The 15936-nt window shown below is 39.7% G+C and overlaps 1 protein-coding gene across 1 annotated transcript in view; it reads right to left on the reverse strand.

Annotated features, from left to right (window-relative positions):
* Nucleotides 1-12053: 12053 nt before the first annotated feature.
* Nucleotides 12054-15936, reverse strand: part of LOC147410722 (ultraviolet-B receptor UVR8-like) — a 5682-nt gene continuing 1799 nt past the window's right edge. Inside the window, exons 2-4 of the mRNA XM_086420056.1 lie at nt 14481-14516; nt 14231-14355; nt 12054-13540 (exon numbers count right to left, since the gene is read on the reverse strand). Coding sequence (XP_086276182.1) covers nt 12281-13540; nt 14231-14355; nt 14481-14516 — 1421 coding nt within the window. The 3' untranslated portion in view covers nt 12054-12280. The remainder of the gene's footprint in view (nt 13541-14230; nt 14356-14480; nt 14517-15936) is intronic.

Raw genomic sequence — 15936 nt, forward strand, 5'->3', positions numbered from 1 at the left:
AGAGGAGGTCGGGCAGAGTTTTGGTGGTTTGGTGATCCATAAGGTATAACTAAAGGCGATCGGATAGTAGTATTTTGATGAGTGGGATGGATGGTAAGGTCGGCCAGCCTGAGTGGTGGTAGTGAATTTTGGGGTGGGCTCGTTGTATGATGATTGATTGTACTGATTGTTGGTGCTTCTGATCCCTGAGTTAGGTAGACCCTGATTTTGGACCCGATAGGCGCTATTAAATCTGAGGGATTGAAGTCGAGTTCTCCACAGACAACATTTACCCTATGCCCACTCCCCTCTCCATTGTGAGTAGGTAGGGGGTTTTGGTTGATGTTTTGTTGTTGGGGTGGGTTGGCAGGCCCATCTAGGATGAGAGCCTTTTTATCGATCAGGTTCTGTACTTGATGCTTGAGCTGCCAGCATTGATCTGTGGAGTGCCCTGGTGCACCCATGTGGAATTCACAGAGCAGGTTAGGGTTGTACCCTGGCCCTTTCACAGCTTCAGGATTTGGTGGACGTTTTACCAGATATTTTCCTCTGAGTAAGAGTGGCAGTAATTCTGATAGTGTCATGGGCAATCTGGTAAATACTCTGTTTATCCTGTTAGGTCGTGCCTACTGGTTTTGCCCATACTGTGGTGCTGGTTGTGCTTGCAGAGGAACTGTCTGAAAGGGGTTCTGTGGTGCTGGAGCCCAAGCAGCTCGAGGTACTGGCGCCCAAGGGACTTGTGGTGCCTACGGCCTCTGAGCTGGTGCCTGAATGAAAAGAGGTTGGCTGGGTTGTACATTGTTGACTTGAGTTTCCTCTTTCTTTTTGACAAAAGGCACGAACTTCTTTTGTGCCGATGTCCCTGCCGCTGCGCTTAGGGCTGTGAAGTCAAATATTAAACCAGTTCGGATCCCGTCCTCGACCCGGTTAGCCACTTGAACTAAATTTGAGAAGGTGCATGTGGTGTGTCCAACTAGATGAGTATAAAAGGCATGCCCTAGTGTTGAGATGAACGTGGTGTTCATCTCTTGTTCAGTCATTGTGGGCCTCACTTGTGAAGCAGACTCCCGCCATCTCTGGGCGTACTCTTTTACTGTTTCCCTTTGCTTTCTAGTCATCTTAGCCATATCATTTCGATCCAGACCTACATCTGTGTTGAACCGATAATTATGCCAGAACATTTCAGCCAAGTCTTGCCAACTTTTGATAAGCATATAGTCCAATCTGGAAAACCATTTGAGTGCAGGCCCTGTCAAGCTTTTTTGAAACAACTGCACCAGTAACCTGTCATCTTCGCCGTATTGGCACATGGATCCGCAGTATAGTTTTAGATGTGACAGAGGACACCCCACCCCATTGTACTTCTCAAATTTTGGACATTTGAATTTGGCCGGCAGTTGTGCATTAGGATAAAAGCAAAGGTCCCTGAATCTTGTCCCTCCTAGAGTATTTGCACCTTTCATTCGTCTGATCTCTTCTTGGAGAGACTCTATCTGCTGGGCCATTTTGTTATCAGTGGCATTTTTGGCCTCAGGCACCCTGAAGTCACACTCATCATCTGGGATTACCATCGGGGGTGGTTGATTCTGTGGGATGTAAAGTGGAGGGCCCTGATACATTGGCACCGTAGGAGGTGGGGTGGTCTGTTGATCTGGTCGTGTCTGTTCAAGGGGTTCCGGATTTGATCCAGATGCTTGGTGCTGAGCGGCTTGCGCTTGTAGGAAGTTAGTATTACTAAAAACAGCCATCAACATTTGTTCTTGTCTTTTCGTTGTTTCTATGAGCTTCCCTATCATTGCATTAGCTTCGGCAAGTTCACTTGTCGCAGGTTGTGGATCCTCTGAGTTGCTCATAGTTGATGTAGATCGAAGGAAATACGGAGGCTTCTTAGGGTGTTTGTACTTCTTTCGTTTGGCCACCTTTGGGTACAGAAGACCAAGCATTACTATCTTATTTACAAAAAGAAAAATGCTTGACATTTCATTAGGTTGGGTAAAGTTATTTATTTTAAAGCAAACGAGTTTTAAAGAAAGAGTTCTTTGGCTCGGAGCCGACATTAACGTGATGTTGGCATCAACACGGGACTGGCAAAATATTTTGAAAAAGAATTACATCAGCACGGAGCTGGCATCAACACAGAGTCGGTAAAATTTAAAAACGATTTCATCAGCACGGAGTTGGCATTGACACGGAGTCGGTAAAATTTAAAAATGATTACATCAGCACGGAGCTGGCATTGACACGGAGTCGGTAAGATTTTAAAACGATTTTATCAGCACGGAGCTGGCATCGACCCGGAGTCGGTAAAATTTAAAAATGATTACATCAGTACGGAGCTGGCATCGACACGGAGTCGGTAAGATTTTAAAAACGATTTCATCAGCACGGAGCTGGCATCGACATAGAGTCGGTAAAATTTAAAAAGATTTCATCAGCACGGAGCTGGCATCGACACGGAGTCGGTAAAATATTTTGAAAAAGAAGATTACATTTTGAATTTTGTACACCAACCCATTAAACAATTCATTTATGCCATGATTATCCACAAATAAACTGAAAGAAATTTCATTGAACTATTGAAAATTTGTTTGACAAATAGGATTTTCATTGAATAACAACTTTCAATAACTCTGACTTAGACTTTTTTACATGGACGCTTGGATTTGTTTTTTGATTGTCATCAGGATTGCTGGGACAGTTAGGCTTGCTTCTTTTAGTTCTAACGACTGACTCTTTGAACTCTGCTGGTCCATCTGGATATCCTAAGATGCGCTTGTCCAAGCCTTTTCAATGAGATGCACTAACTTTTCAGTCAATGGTTCGGGAGAAAAGAATTGTTTGTGTGAGGGTAGCGAAAACTCTATAGGTACTCCGTACTGTTCTGGGATCAAAGCAGGTTGGTAAAAAGATGTCTCCTCTAGTCCGATCAAACGGACATAATAGGATCCTTTGGTACCTAAAACAGGGTAGTCCGTCATCCACCAAGGGCATCTCAAACCAATATGACGTGCAAGACGAGAATCCAACCATTTGCCCCAAGCCTTGACTGAGTTGTGACGTACTAACATGTTTCTCCTGGAAAAGTGCTCTGGCCTATACTCGAGGGTTGAAGGAATGTCCACAATTTTGAGACGGTCGCAGAGCCACATATAAAGTAGGTGAGGGCTTCCTTTGAAATCCCTTCCCTCACCATTTTTTATGGCATCCAAACCTGAGAAGGTTTCAGCTAGAATCAGAGGTACGGGATTGGCTTTTCTAGAGAGCTGGGAAGCTATGTCTATGAAAGACTCAGGAACAGTTTGACCCTCGCTTTTGGAGGTCAGTATGTATTGTGCTAGGATTCCTAAACACAATCGATAGTCTCTAGTGGCTCTCCAAGCATCTGGCTTTACATTGATGGGATGACTGCGGGAGTGGTATGGACTCAATAAGGGTACTAAATCCAATCTCCCGTTACAGACTAAGGCCTTGGCTTCTTCCTTTGAAATGTTTAGGCCTGTGGCGAGGTCACCCAAATATCCTGTCTTCAATGAAGGCCTGACTAGAGGACCTGAAATAGATATCCCCATGATGCCACAATAGTCTTCATGAGTAGGACACAAGTGCATATGCCCAATGTGGAAGATGTGAAGATATGGGTTCCAACGCTTGGCCATAGCGCGTAAAAGATTCCAATCTATCTCAAACTCATGAAAGTACAAGGCGCATCTCAACATGAATTTTGCAAAGTTGAATTTCTCTACGGTGTGCATCCCAGTGATAGTTGTTTTGACCAATTGGTCGATTGGGTTATTGCCTGCAGCCAGCATCCTGAGTTGACACAAGAGAATAGTTCAGTACATTTCTAAGGTCTATGTAAAATTACTTTTCTTTTGAAACACTTTCTTGAAAACACTTTTCCTTTTTGAAAATTTGATTTTCATTTTGATTTAAATGGCCCGGCCTATCATGATCATTGGATCGAGATGGACTGGGTCATTATTGAATTTTTGCAAGAAATGGATTCTTTATTGGGTCGGTGTACCCATTTTAATTTCTGAAAACAAAACTTTGACCCTTGAGGACAATCATACCCTTTGATCTCTTTATTCACATACATCCACATACATCAATCATCAAGTTTCTTTCAACAACCCGGGAACACCCGCGATAAGTTCGAGTCGTGACTTACAGGGAAGGTTTTTAGACTCTAAGCTTACTACTGCAATGCATTTTTATCTGGCCACTCTTGCCCAAGCACACCTATATACCTCTCAAGCGTACTCAATCAGACGGTACGTGGTGACTTGGTTTGATATACCGTATAGGTGATAATCTAAAACTTCAATTCACTTCTCTGAAGCAAAAAAACAGCCAGTTTGATCCCCAGTGGAGTCGCCAAGCTGTAGACACGGGATTTCGCCATTACGATGACCACATCTACAATGGTTTGGAGTCGCCACCATTCATTTTGTAAGTGGGTGTGAATGGTCACCCGATGTGCATTTTTTTTATAGAAAATGTGACATTTTTTGTATTTGGTGACTTTCGATGGATAAAGATGAATCAACCCTTGAGATTCGGGTAAGCGACTCGATTGGAGAAAAGGGAAGGTGTTAGGCACCCTTTTCTCCCCACTAGATAGTGGTAACCTCAACTCAACTCGGTCATTTTGATTTTTTTAAAAAAATATAAAAAACGATGTGCCACGTGTTGTGCATTTGTACCCTAGATAGGGGTTCATTTTCGGCTTGATCATAGGGTCATTCCATTGATGGAAATGACCCTTATAGACCTTTAGCCTTGGGGTCCATTCATCCTAAAAAATAAAATGAAGGGGAGAGGGTGATAGAAGAGGGAGGAGGAGAGGGTGTAGCAGAGAGAGGGGGGGGATTGCCTTGAACCCACCTTGTATCTTGTTTCTTCTTTTCTTCTTCTTGCTTGAGTCTTTTTGAGTCCTTAGTATTTTAAACAAATACAACTTTTTTTTTTATTGAAGGAGTAGAGAAGAGATGATAAGGGAGATGAGTGTAGTATATGATTTTTTTTATGAGACTTGGGAAGGGTTAGTGTGAGGGAATTGATGAGATTTTTCTTAGTGAGAGGGGTGATAGTTGTTAGTAGAGAGAGTTGGAGAGAATTTTGTAGTGAAGGTTGGGGGCCATTTTTGGGAAGAGGAGGAGGGTATTTATAGATGTTGAGGAGTTATTTTAGGGATATAATGGGGTGAAGTGAAGAAAAAGGGTAGAATGGTTATGAGTTTGAGAGAGAAGTGGGTGTAATTTAGAGGAAATTTGGAGGGTATTTAGGTAAGGGGGGTTAAATGGGTGAGTTTTGACCCAAATGGTTTGGATCCTACCCAACCCATTTGGGTGGAGTGTTTGGTGAGATAAGTTTAAGATGGTGGTTGAGATTAAATGGTGTTTGGTTTAAGAGAATGAAGGATTTAAAGAGGTGGTTGATGATATTTTGGGAGGATGAAGGAGATGATGCCATGTGTTAAAGTGGGTGGAAATGAAGGGTTGGGATAGGTTGATGGGAGAGGTTGAGTGTTTGACTTGAGAGGATGGTGTAGGTTTAGGTTGTAGATGTAGGTTTTGTAGGGAATGATGAGGGTAGATTAGGGGAGGTATAGGTTAGGGGTGTGGGTAGATGTGTTTGATTTGAGAGAAAAGGTGATGGGTTGATGTGTGGGTAGATGGGATTTAAAGCAAATTAATGGGGTAGGTAGTTGGGTGAGGGAGGTGAGATGAGGTGATGACATGTGTCATCTTTTGATGATAAAAGAGTGATTGGTTGATGTGGGTTGTGGTTTATGGGTTAGGGTTGTGGGTTGGATAATGAATTGGATATGGTTAATGATTTGTGGGCCTTGTAGTGTTGGACTTGGGTTTTAGAAATGTTTTTTACGGATACGGAGGCGGAGCGGTGATAGTAGAGGAGGGGTAGGCATCTCAAGTCTTACCTTTTTAATTTTTAATTTTTTTAGATTTTTGCAATCATTAATTTGATCAAAAATGTCACGTGTTGGCGAATCAGGCTTTTTAGGCCCGTTGGTGAAATTTATCGAAAATTTGACGTTTTTTATTTTGGAAGCGGAGCGGTGAATGTTGGGAAGTCGTAAGGTAGGCTGAGTCCTTTTGGTGGCCTCCTAAACCATTGAGAGGTCTTAGGGGCTTCGGTTTGGTAAAAATGTCCCTTTTCAATGAGTTGGGCCCTTAAGGCTCGTTGGCCTATTTATTTGGAAAATCGATATTTTTGGGCCCTTTCGAGAAGTGACCCGTTCAAATTGAGGTGTCTACAGTTTTTATATTTTAAATTTAATTTTACTTGAATTACATTTACTTCGAGATATCATTTTGTTAGTATTTAATTAAACTACCAATTTTATTATAAATAATATGAATAAAATAAATGCACTAGTTGGGTACCCGAATGAGACCCGATTTTTATAAGGTCCTTAAGATAACTGCCTAGAATTAAACCCAAAAATGATCAAGTCCTTAATAGAATACTCAAAATTAACTAATCGATTTTTCTTATTTTTTATAAGAAGTTTTATTAAAACGAGGACAAGGAGTCCTCAAGAAAAACAAGCAACAAGCATCAAAACCACATCAAACAAACAAAGACTACTCCCTAATTACATTTTCCCATCTAAAAGGAAAGTCTTCAAAAAAAAAATCGTTGAACTTCTTGAACCGCTTACACCAATAAAATAACAAACCAAAGATAATATCCTAAGCATTACTTGCCTTGTCATTGAAAGTATGCATATTCATCTCTTTCCACAAACCCTAACAAATAGCAAAGGCGTTAAACTCCACAAAATCTTCAATTTGCCAGAAAACGAAGGGGACTTCCAACCAAAAAGACATTGAACCATCGAATTAGGATGACACCAAGGAACCTTAAAGAGAGAGAAAGTGAGACCAAACACAAAAAAGCCACCTCACAATGAATAAAAAGGTGGTTCACAGACTCCCTACTCGCTTTACCCATACAATAATAGTCAACCAAGATGAAATCTTTCCACCTAAAATGATTGATCGTTGGAAGCTTGTTCAGAGACGCCAACCATAAGAAAAAATACACTTTAGACAGAACCTTAGAATTCCAAATAACCGAAGAAGGAAATAAATGTCTTGCATACTTTCAATTAAGGAATAAAAAGATTTGACCAAGAAACGATCATCACCACTTCATTTCCAAATCTTACGATCCACCCTATCAAGTGAAAGACCCGTAGAAGATAATAAGTCAACGATAAAAATTGTGTTATCAATCTCCCAATCATTCAATCTTCTCCTAAGGCCAAGATCCCAAGACACACCCCTCTCATTAGGAACCAAGAAGGTAGAGATCGACATTCCTTCTCTCATAGATAACAAGTACAAATTAGGGAGCAAATACTATAAAGGGTATCACTACACCAACCATCTTCCCAAAAATGAATACTATCACCTCTACCCACTTCAAAGCAAATGTGATCATCCAAGGAAGTTCCTAACTTCAAAATGCCTCTCCTAACCTTGAACCCAAAGGTATGACTACTTGACTTACAATCCCAACCGAAATGTTCTTTCCCAAACTTAATCACTACAAGGGTTCTCCAGAGATCACTTCTGTCAATGCCAAAACGTCAAAGCCACTTCCCAAGTAATGCCTCATTGACAGACTTGAATCTCCAAATCCCAAGACCACCCACTTTCTTAAGACGACACACTAGGTTCCAATTCACCAAATAAAAGTTACAATTATTGCTCTTGTCATTCCAAAGAAAGTCCCTCACCAACTTATTCAATTGAGAGTCAATAGAACTCGGCAACACAAATAACGAAAGATAGTAAGTTAGAATACTTGTCAAAGTACTCCTGATTAACGTCAGCTTCCCCCCTTTGAGAGATATTTAGTTTAACACGAACCAAGTCTCTTCCTAATCCTTTCCAACATCAACTCCCAAACCGAAGGCGCTTTATAAGATGCTCCCAAGGGAAGACCCAAATAGGACGTGGACAAAGAATCGATTTGACAACCCAAGAACTCGGCCCAGGTCTCAATATCAGGAACCTCCCCAATGGCATAGATCCTGCTTTTTCTCAAATTAATCAAAAGAGTAGACACCGCCTCAAACAAACAAAGAAGGCCTCTAAGAAAACACACATGACTAGGACCCGCAAACAGAAAGATAAGCGTGTCATCTACAAACTGAAGGTGGGTTACTTTAGGTACCATCTCCGAAACTCCAAACCCAGTTAAAGCTCCCACCGTAGTGACCCTATGAATCATCCTCCCCAAGACTTTCACAACAATGTTAAAGAGAAAAGGAGAAAGTGAGTCGCTTTGCCTAATTAACCCTTTGGAGCTCCTAAAAATGCCAACCAAACAACTATTGACCAAAATGAAAAAGGAGACCGAGGAAACACATTTGGTCATCCAATTGATCCATTTCTCACAAAAACCCATACGATGCAGAAGTTACCATAGTTCCAATTAAAACGATCATAAGTCTTTTCAATATCTACTTTGCGCACTAGACCCGCCTTCCCCGATTTCTTCCTAGAAGTAATACACTCGTTAGCCACTAAAACACCATCCAACATCTGCCTTCCTTTAATGAAGGACCCTTGCTCCTTGCCAATAACCTTAGGAATTACTTCCTTAAGTCTCTAGGCAAGAGTCTTCGTCAAAATCTTTTAGGCAAAAAAAACCAAGCTGATTGGTCTAAAGTCCCTAATGTTAAGAACGTAAAGTTCAACCCATAATCCAAAAAAACTTCCTCAAAGAAATCTCTAAAAACCAACAAGTCCTTTTTAATCACCTCCCAACATGACTTATAAAAACCCATGTATGGTCCCTCTCAATAAAAGATTTAAGTATAAAATAGTAAAATAGAATAAAATTACTTCAAATAACTTTTTGAGGCTTGATAATATTCATGAAATATAATAAATTTTTTTGCCACTACAAGACGAAAAAATATATATATTTATATGGGCCTCGTTCAACAAACAGACTCAGAAACATAATTCATGACAAAACTCGTGGGACATTAGATCTTGAAAGATCCAATGGACAAGGTCGTATGAGATAGTTGCAAAACCCTAATAAATAAATAATTTTTCAAATTTACAATCTACCCCCTCAATATTACCAACACCTCCCCTCTTATACACAATGTTCTGATCTCTTACGAATTTGTACATATGGGCATAGAGGAGGAAGAGATGATCATGATGAGGTTGAATGGTTTCAAAGACAAGTAAACAGATTTAGAATTACGATTTTGTTGTTGTAGTTGATATCATGGGTTGTAGAGGATCTAAAGTGATGATCTTCCATGTTTAAAATCTGCAAAAAGAGAACAGTTGATCAAGCCTTAAAGATGGATCCCCATATTACATTCTACAGCTGCAACCCGTTCATCAAAGATGAGTTCCAATGATAAAAAATTTGAAAAAGATTGATCGAAAAATCCCTAAAGGTGGATCTTCAAAATTCGCGACCTCTCATTCAAAGATGAGTTGCCAAGATCGAAAATCAAACCTGCTTGAATCACGAATCACTCGAATGTGATACTCTACAAATCAAATATCGAATACCCATTCCAAGAAAATCATTTAATTTTCTTTTTATTTTATTTTTAATGTGAAATTTAACACAAAATTAAAAAAATCAAAAGATGGGAAACTTAGGGTTTTCTTTGTGAAATTTAGGATTTTTTTTACTGATTGTTTTTTTTTTATTCAAAAGTCCTTCAGAGATCCTCCATATATATATATATATGGGTCCCGTTCAGCAACAAACATTTTGGCAAAACATTTTTCAAAACATGGATTAGAGGTTTTGGAATGGGCTGATTTTTGGTGAGGATGGAGATCATCCTCACCAAAAATCAGCCCATTCCAAAACTTCTAGCCGCAGTTTACAAGTTGAAAAATCGTGGATCGTCTATTTTTTGTAAATAATTTTTGATGGGGTTAGAAGTTTTGGAATGGGCTGATTTTTGGTGATGATGATCTCCTCACCGTAGAAATCATCCTCACCAAAAATCAGCCCATTCCAAAACCTCTAACCCATGTTTTGAAAAATGTTTTGCCAAAATGTTTGTCAAAATGTTTGTTGCTGAACATTTCCCTATATATATATATATACATATATGGGACGAGAGAGAAAGAGTGATAGAGGTAGGGTTAAGGTTCTCTGTTGCAAGGTGATTGCAAACTAAACTTTTGCCGCCTTCTACGATGGAGAGTGAAGGTCGTGTGGAGAGCTTCAGTTTGGGGAAGACTGAGAGGATAAAAGGCTGGAAATTTATGGAAAGGTATTATTTATAAGAAAAAGGTGCTTGTAATGAAATAAAAAAAATTAGAAGGGTTTATTTATAAATAGATCAAAAAATCTGACGAAGAGTTGTGCGTCGTGCATGAGTGGTGATACAACTATGAAACTTAGATCCTGGCCGTCCAATTGCTTATGATCCAACAGTTACTTTTTCACGAAATCTGTTTTTGAGTCTGTCCCTTGAACGCCCCCCATGTTCTAACCCATGTAGGACAAAAAACGTTTGTTAAAGTGTGTGGTAAAACTTAGGGTGCTGAACATTTCCCTATATATATAGGGAAATGTTCAGCAACAAACATTTTGGCAAAACATTTTTCAAAACATGGGTTAGAGGTTTTGGAATAGGCTGATTTTTGGTGAGGATGATCTCTACGGTGAGGAGATCATCATCACCAAAAATCAGCCTATTCCAAAACTTCTAACCCCATAAAAAATGGTTTATAAAAAATGGACGGTCCACGATTTTTCAACTTGTAAACTGGGGCTAGAAGTTTTGGAATGGGCTGATTTTTGGTGAGGATGATCTCCTCACCGTAGAGATCATCCTCACCAAAAATCAGCCCATTGCAAAACCTCTAACCCATGTTTTAAAAAATGTTTGGCCAAAATGTTTGTCAAAATGTTTGTTGCTGAACGGGACCCATATGTATAAAAGGTACTTTGATGAAAGATATAATGGAGATCACCGCATTCATATGCTTGCAAAGAATGTGAGCATTTCCCAGAAAAGAAAATTTAAAATAATTTGCACAAGAGTAGGGCTGACAACGGATCAGTACCACTCTGCTATCTATCCGAAATTTTCACCCTACAATCTAGTCCGATCCAAAAATTTCATCCTACAATCCAAGTCCAATTCGAAAATATCAGCCTACGATCCAGATCCGATCCGGTTAAAATTTCATCAATCCTAATCCGATTCAATCCAATAGATTTTTTTTTTTTCAAATAATTATGTTTGGTGAAAATAACACCTACAGTTTGGGTTTGAGAGGGAAGAAAAAAAAAAAAGAGATGGAGGCTGAAGAAGAGATGGGTTTTGGGGAAGGAACCCATGACGTTTAGGCAAAAAAGTTAAGAGATCGTCTATGGAAATGGAGATCTGCACTGTGCAAGTGAAAAAATAGATAGAGAGAGGCATAACTGGAGATAGAGAGAGAGATGTGCCCTCAGTGTCCAACCATCTTTGTCGCCTAAGCCCTCTCCGTCGCCTGTCTAAGCACTCATTGTCGACATGAGCCATGGCCTTGCAAGGTTGAATACGGGTGTTGAGGAGCCTACGTGAGCCATGGCCTTGCAAGGTTGAATACGGGTGTTGAGGAGCCTACGGTTTGGGATGCTTCTATTGAGGAAGATGAGTTGTAGAGGAGAAAAAAAAAAAAAAAAAGAGATTGAATGAGTGGGTTATGGGTTAAGGGTTAAAAAGAGATTGAATGAGTGGGTTATGGGTTAAGGGACACCACTTACGTATAAAGAAATCAGATTGGTTTGAGACTAATCTGAAACCGATCCGAGATTTTATTGATTTTTAATATTATGATGCAAATCCAATCCGAAAGCACAAATCTTGTATCCAAATCTGACTTTTTAGGATCGGATTCCATTCAGGATAAAAAGTGGATCATTGATAGCCCTAAACAAAGTAGGCCAAATACATTGATTTTTAGTGCAAATAGGAAATATCAATGTCCAATTCAACTATGGGCTAAATTAACCTTTCACACAAGTTTTATTAGAGCCTAATACATGGATTTTTACTGCAAATAAGAAATAACAATGCCAAATTCAACTATGAGCTCAAACCTTTACACAAGTGTCTTATTTCAGGCATCATTGGAGAAAGTGTCTTCTATTATAATACAAATGCATATCGACAAAAAAAAACCAACCATGAATGAACTATATTATCCACAAAGTAAATATATTTCACAAACCTGTATAAGACAGTAATGTATGTTATTGGAGATGGAATGAAATTCTACATTGGCGCCCTGCTTCCAGTGGTTGAAGAATGGAGACACTCCTTGATCATCTCCTGAATCGTTCTCTTCATTAACCTATTCTTCACATTGGTAAGCATGTTTCGGTAGAACACCTCCATCCAGTTGAGTGTCCCACGGTCTGCTGATTCCAATATATTCTCCCATTCCTTGGCAATATCATAAGTACCCGAGTTCAGCAGTGACCGTGGCAAATCTTTCTCGTCAAAAGGTTTCCCAAAAATAGAGCCATGTAGTATGCTAGCATATCGTTCCATGAGAGTCAATTTTGACTGGAGATGCCGCACCTCTTCCATAGCTAAAGATAACTTTTTGTCTGTTTCCTCCAATCCTTCTTGCAAGACTTCATCGAGTGGTGGCCACATCACGATACATGGATCAAAGCTGTCGATTACATTACCTCTTCCAAGAACACCACTCCATCCTCTACCCCAAGCCCAAAGCTTATATCCATCATGAGCAGCAAGAACTGTATGGGCTGCCCCACACGCAACTTGTACTGGGCTCACAAACCTATGACCATATAACTGCTCATCACATGGAATCCTAAGAGGAAAGACTGCATCACCAGCATCTGTCCCAGTAAAACTGGCATCTGGGCATAACCCAAGACCCTTTTCCATACCCCATGACCATACGTCTCCCTCCGAGGAAATGACACACGTGTGGAATAATCCACAATCAACAGAAATCAAGAACACATCTAGTGGCAGTTTCTTCACAGGTTCCGGTAAGGACGTGCTATTGGTGGTTCCGTGTCCGAGCTGCCCATTATTCCCAAGACCGAAAGTCCAACAAATAGATTTTTTCTCGAAGTGAGATGAGTTGACCTTATTGTGGGTGAGTACAGTGGTATGAAATGCCCCACATGCAACCTCATAAGCAGTGAAAGGGCTTTTAAGGTTAAAAGTCTCCACCATTTCAGGGTTCAGCCTACTCTCCAAGTCTCCCAGACCCAACTGGCCATGGTTATTATTACCCCATGAATAGCATATGAGATCAGACCCCATAAATGTTTCTCCAGCACTTACTAGGGCAACAACATGTTCGTTTCCACATGCCACCTTAACAACAGTGTGGCCATGGAAATCCCAAACAGGGAGGGGAACAGAGCTGCTAGTGAGAGAGAACTCTCCGTTGCTGCTTTTGCTCGGCTGTGGGCAGTTTCCCCATATCCAGAGGGCCCCAATGCTATCAATTGCCAATGACATCATCCCTCCTGCTTGGACAGAAAGAACCTGCAATACAAATTCAATTTTTTAGAGCTGCTAGTGGCACCCCAACTTTTGCTTATCACACCCCAATTTCTTAAATTATTTCTCCCCAATTAAAGATTAAAACACATTATTCAAAAATAAGAAACATTTGGCTCAAATTATTAATTGAACATTACAAAACACTCTAACACTCATTCAAACAATTTCAGTAGCTGTTTTCAATTATGATTAGGCTCATATAAATCCTAAACCGAAAAAATAGAAATCAAATATATAAAAAAAATATGAGAGGGCTTCTATTTGCACCCCAACCTTTACTTATTCTCAACCATCAATTTGCTTTCTTTATTTTTAATTGGGGTGGAATAAGTAAAAGTTGGGGTGCCAATAGCAGCTCTCTTAGTTTTTCATGATGGCCAACTTTGTGACTGTACAAGGAGAGCTCTTAACTTTACTTGTCTGTTTCAATGCAGGATCATCTGTTCAATGGGATCTTTTTTTTTTTTGTTTTCCTTGATTTTGTCTTTAGATGGGAATGGGATTCATATTGTTTGTTTAGGGTGATTTTTGGTTCTTGTCTGTCATGATTTTTGCTGCATTTTTGGAAATCTCAACTTACAAGGAGGGTGCCCTTTCCTCATTGTTTTTGTTTCTTTGATCTTAAGAAAATATTTTTTACCTAAAAAAAAGGTGATTGAATTTGTTACCTACCTTCAAATGTGTTTTGCAGTCTGTACTTGATTCATCTGTCAAGGAATCAGGAGAGCCCAACTCGAGGAACTGCTCTAATAAACATGGAACTGAAGAGTTCTCCACATTGACACCAAGCTGGCCGTCCATGCATCTGTCAAAGGAATAACAACTAGAGGAACCTATCATAGAGAAGATTAACATTGAAATGTTCCAATTGTTCCTGTGTCGCATACACCAAAAGTGGTAAAATATCTACTATGAAGGATACAGACATTATAGCCCCAACACCAAACTGATCCATCATCTGCAATTGGAATGATAAGGGATCAATTTTTTGAATAACAAGGATAGTATAGGCCAATAATATTGCAACGAGGAAAAAACAAAGTGACATATAATGATAAAACTAAATTTTTTCTAAAGGGATGTTATAATTGGATGGATTGTGCAAACTGTGCACAGTGATTTCTATTGTGGTTTTGTCACTGTGGGTAACCTGAGATGTTGTGACTCCCCGATTTGACAAGACTTACGTAGAGTGGAGTTCTGTCAGGCGCCAACACTTGCATGCTTGTTGCTTGCGGCTCATTGCTTTTTGGCTTTTAGACTCGCTTCGGCAACTTCACTCGTTGGGTGAGGCAATGAAATTGTTGATCATTTCATTCTCCAACCAGTATTTCTATTCCCGGTGATCCTATCCCGCTAAACACGTATCTTTCTTTTCATTTTATGTATCCCATGGGCGTATAGACGAAGTAGAAATTATAACCAAGTAGGTTTCAAAATGAAATAACCCATTAAGTAGAAGAGTCAACGACACACACACGCAAGAAAGACGGTCTTTCAGTTCATTGGTCTGGTCTTTCACTTGTACATACATTATATGTAAAGCTAGTCTATTACAGGTGCTTTTCCCACTTATGGGTTTGTAGCCTCTCGGTCAACTGCCTACGCCGCCTCTACTAATGCAAGATGGCACCCGTGCCTATGTTTCTACGAACTATGGCATCCCTGCTCCCAGGGCAACCTCTAGTTTTATAACATTCATAGCCTATTTTCAAGTCGTTTTGTCTTGCTCCAAATTTTCACTTTCTATGACTGTGAAACCAATTAGTTGAACATCGATGAAAGCCAGCCATAATAGACCATAGTGATCCATGAGTCCAGAGTGGAAGGGTTCTCGCTCAATGGCCACTGAACATCTGGCTAGAGTGAATGGAGGAAAGGATTAACTAGTTGCATGGATTAGCTCTCCTCATCTCAACTTGAAGAATGAAAGCATATGAGCTACAAATACAACCTTATAAAATTGTCGAAGGCAAAGAAAACACCCAAAAACAAGTTGGTGTTCAAGTAGAAAAATAAAGAGAATAGCTTATAGTCACGTTATGAGCCAAGGTTGGTTGAGAAGGGTTTGGATAATAAAAAAAAAGGTATTAATTTTGATGAAAATTTTAATCCGTTGTAAAAATCTCATTGAGAGTGTAGGATAGGTTTTGATAACAAGCGCGAATCTAGAAATTGAGGGAGCTGATATCAATACAACCTTTGTAAATAGTGATTTGGAGGAAGAGATTTACTGGGAGAAGCCAAAATGATTTAAGGTCAAGGGCAAGGAGAGCATGGTTTGCTAAGAAAAAGAATGTATGGGGGTTTAAACAAGATCTAAGAAAATGTTATAGGAAGTTTGATTCATTTATGGTGGATTATGAGTACAAAAAGAA

The sequence above is a fragment of the Akebia trifoliata genome, chromosome 1 (assembly GCF_017979445.1).
Source record: "Akebia trifoliata isolate Shusen 1 chromosome 1, ASM1797944v1, whole genome shotgun sequence".
Classification (NCBI taxonomy): Eukaryota; Viridiplantae; Streptophyta; class Magnoliopsida; order Ranunculales; family Lardizabalaceae; genus Akebia; species Akebia trifoliata.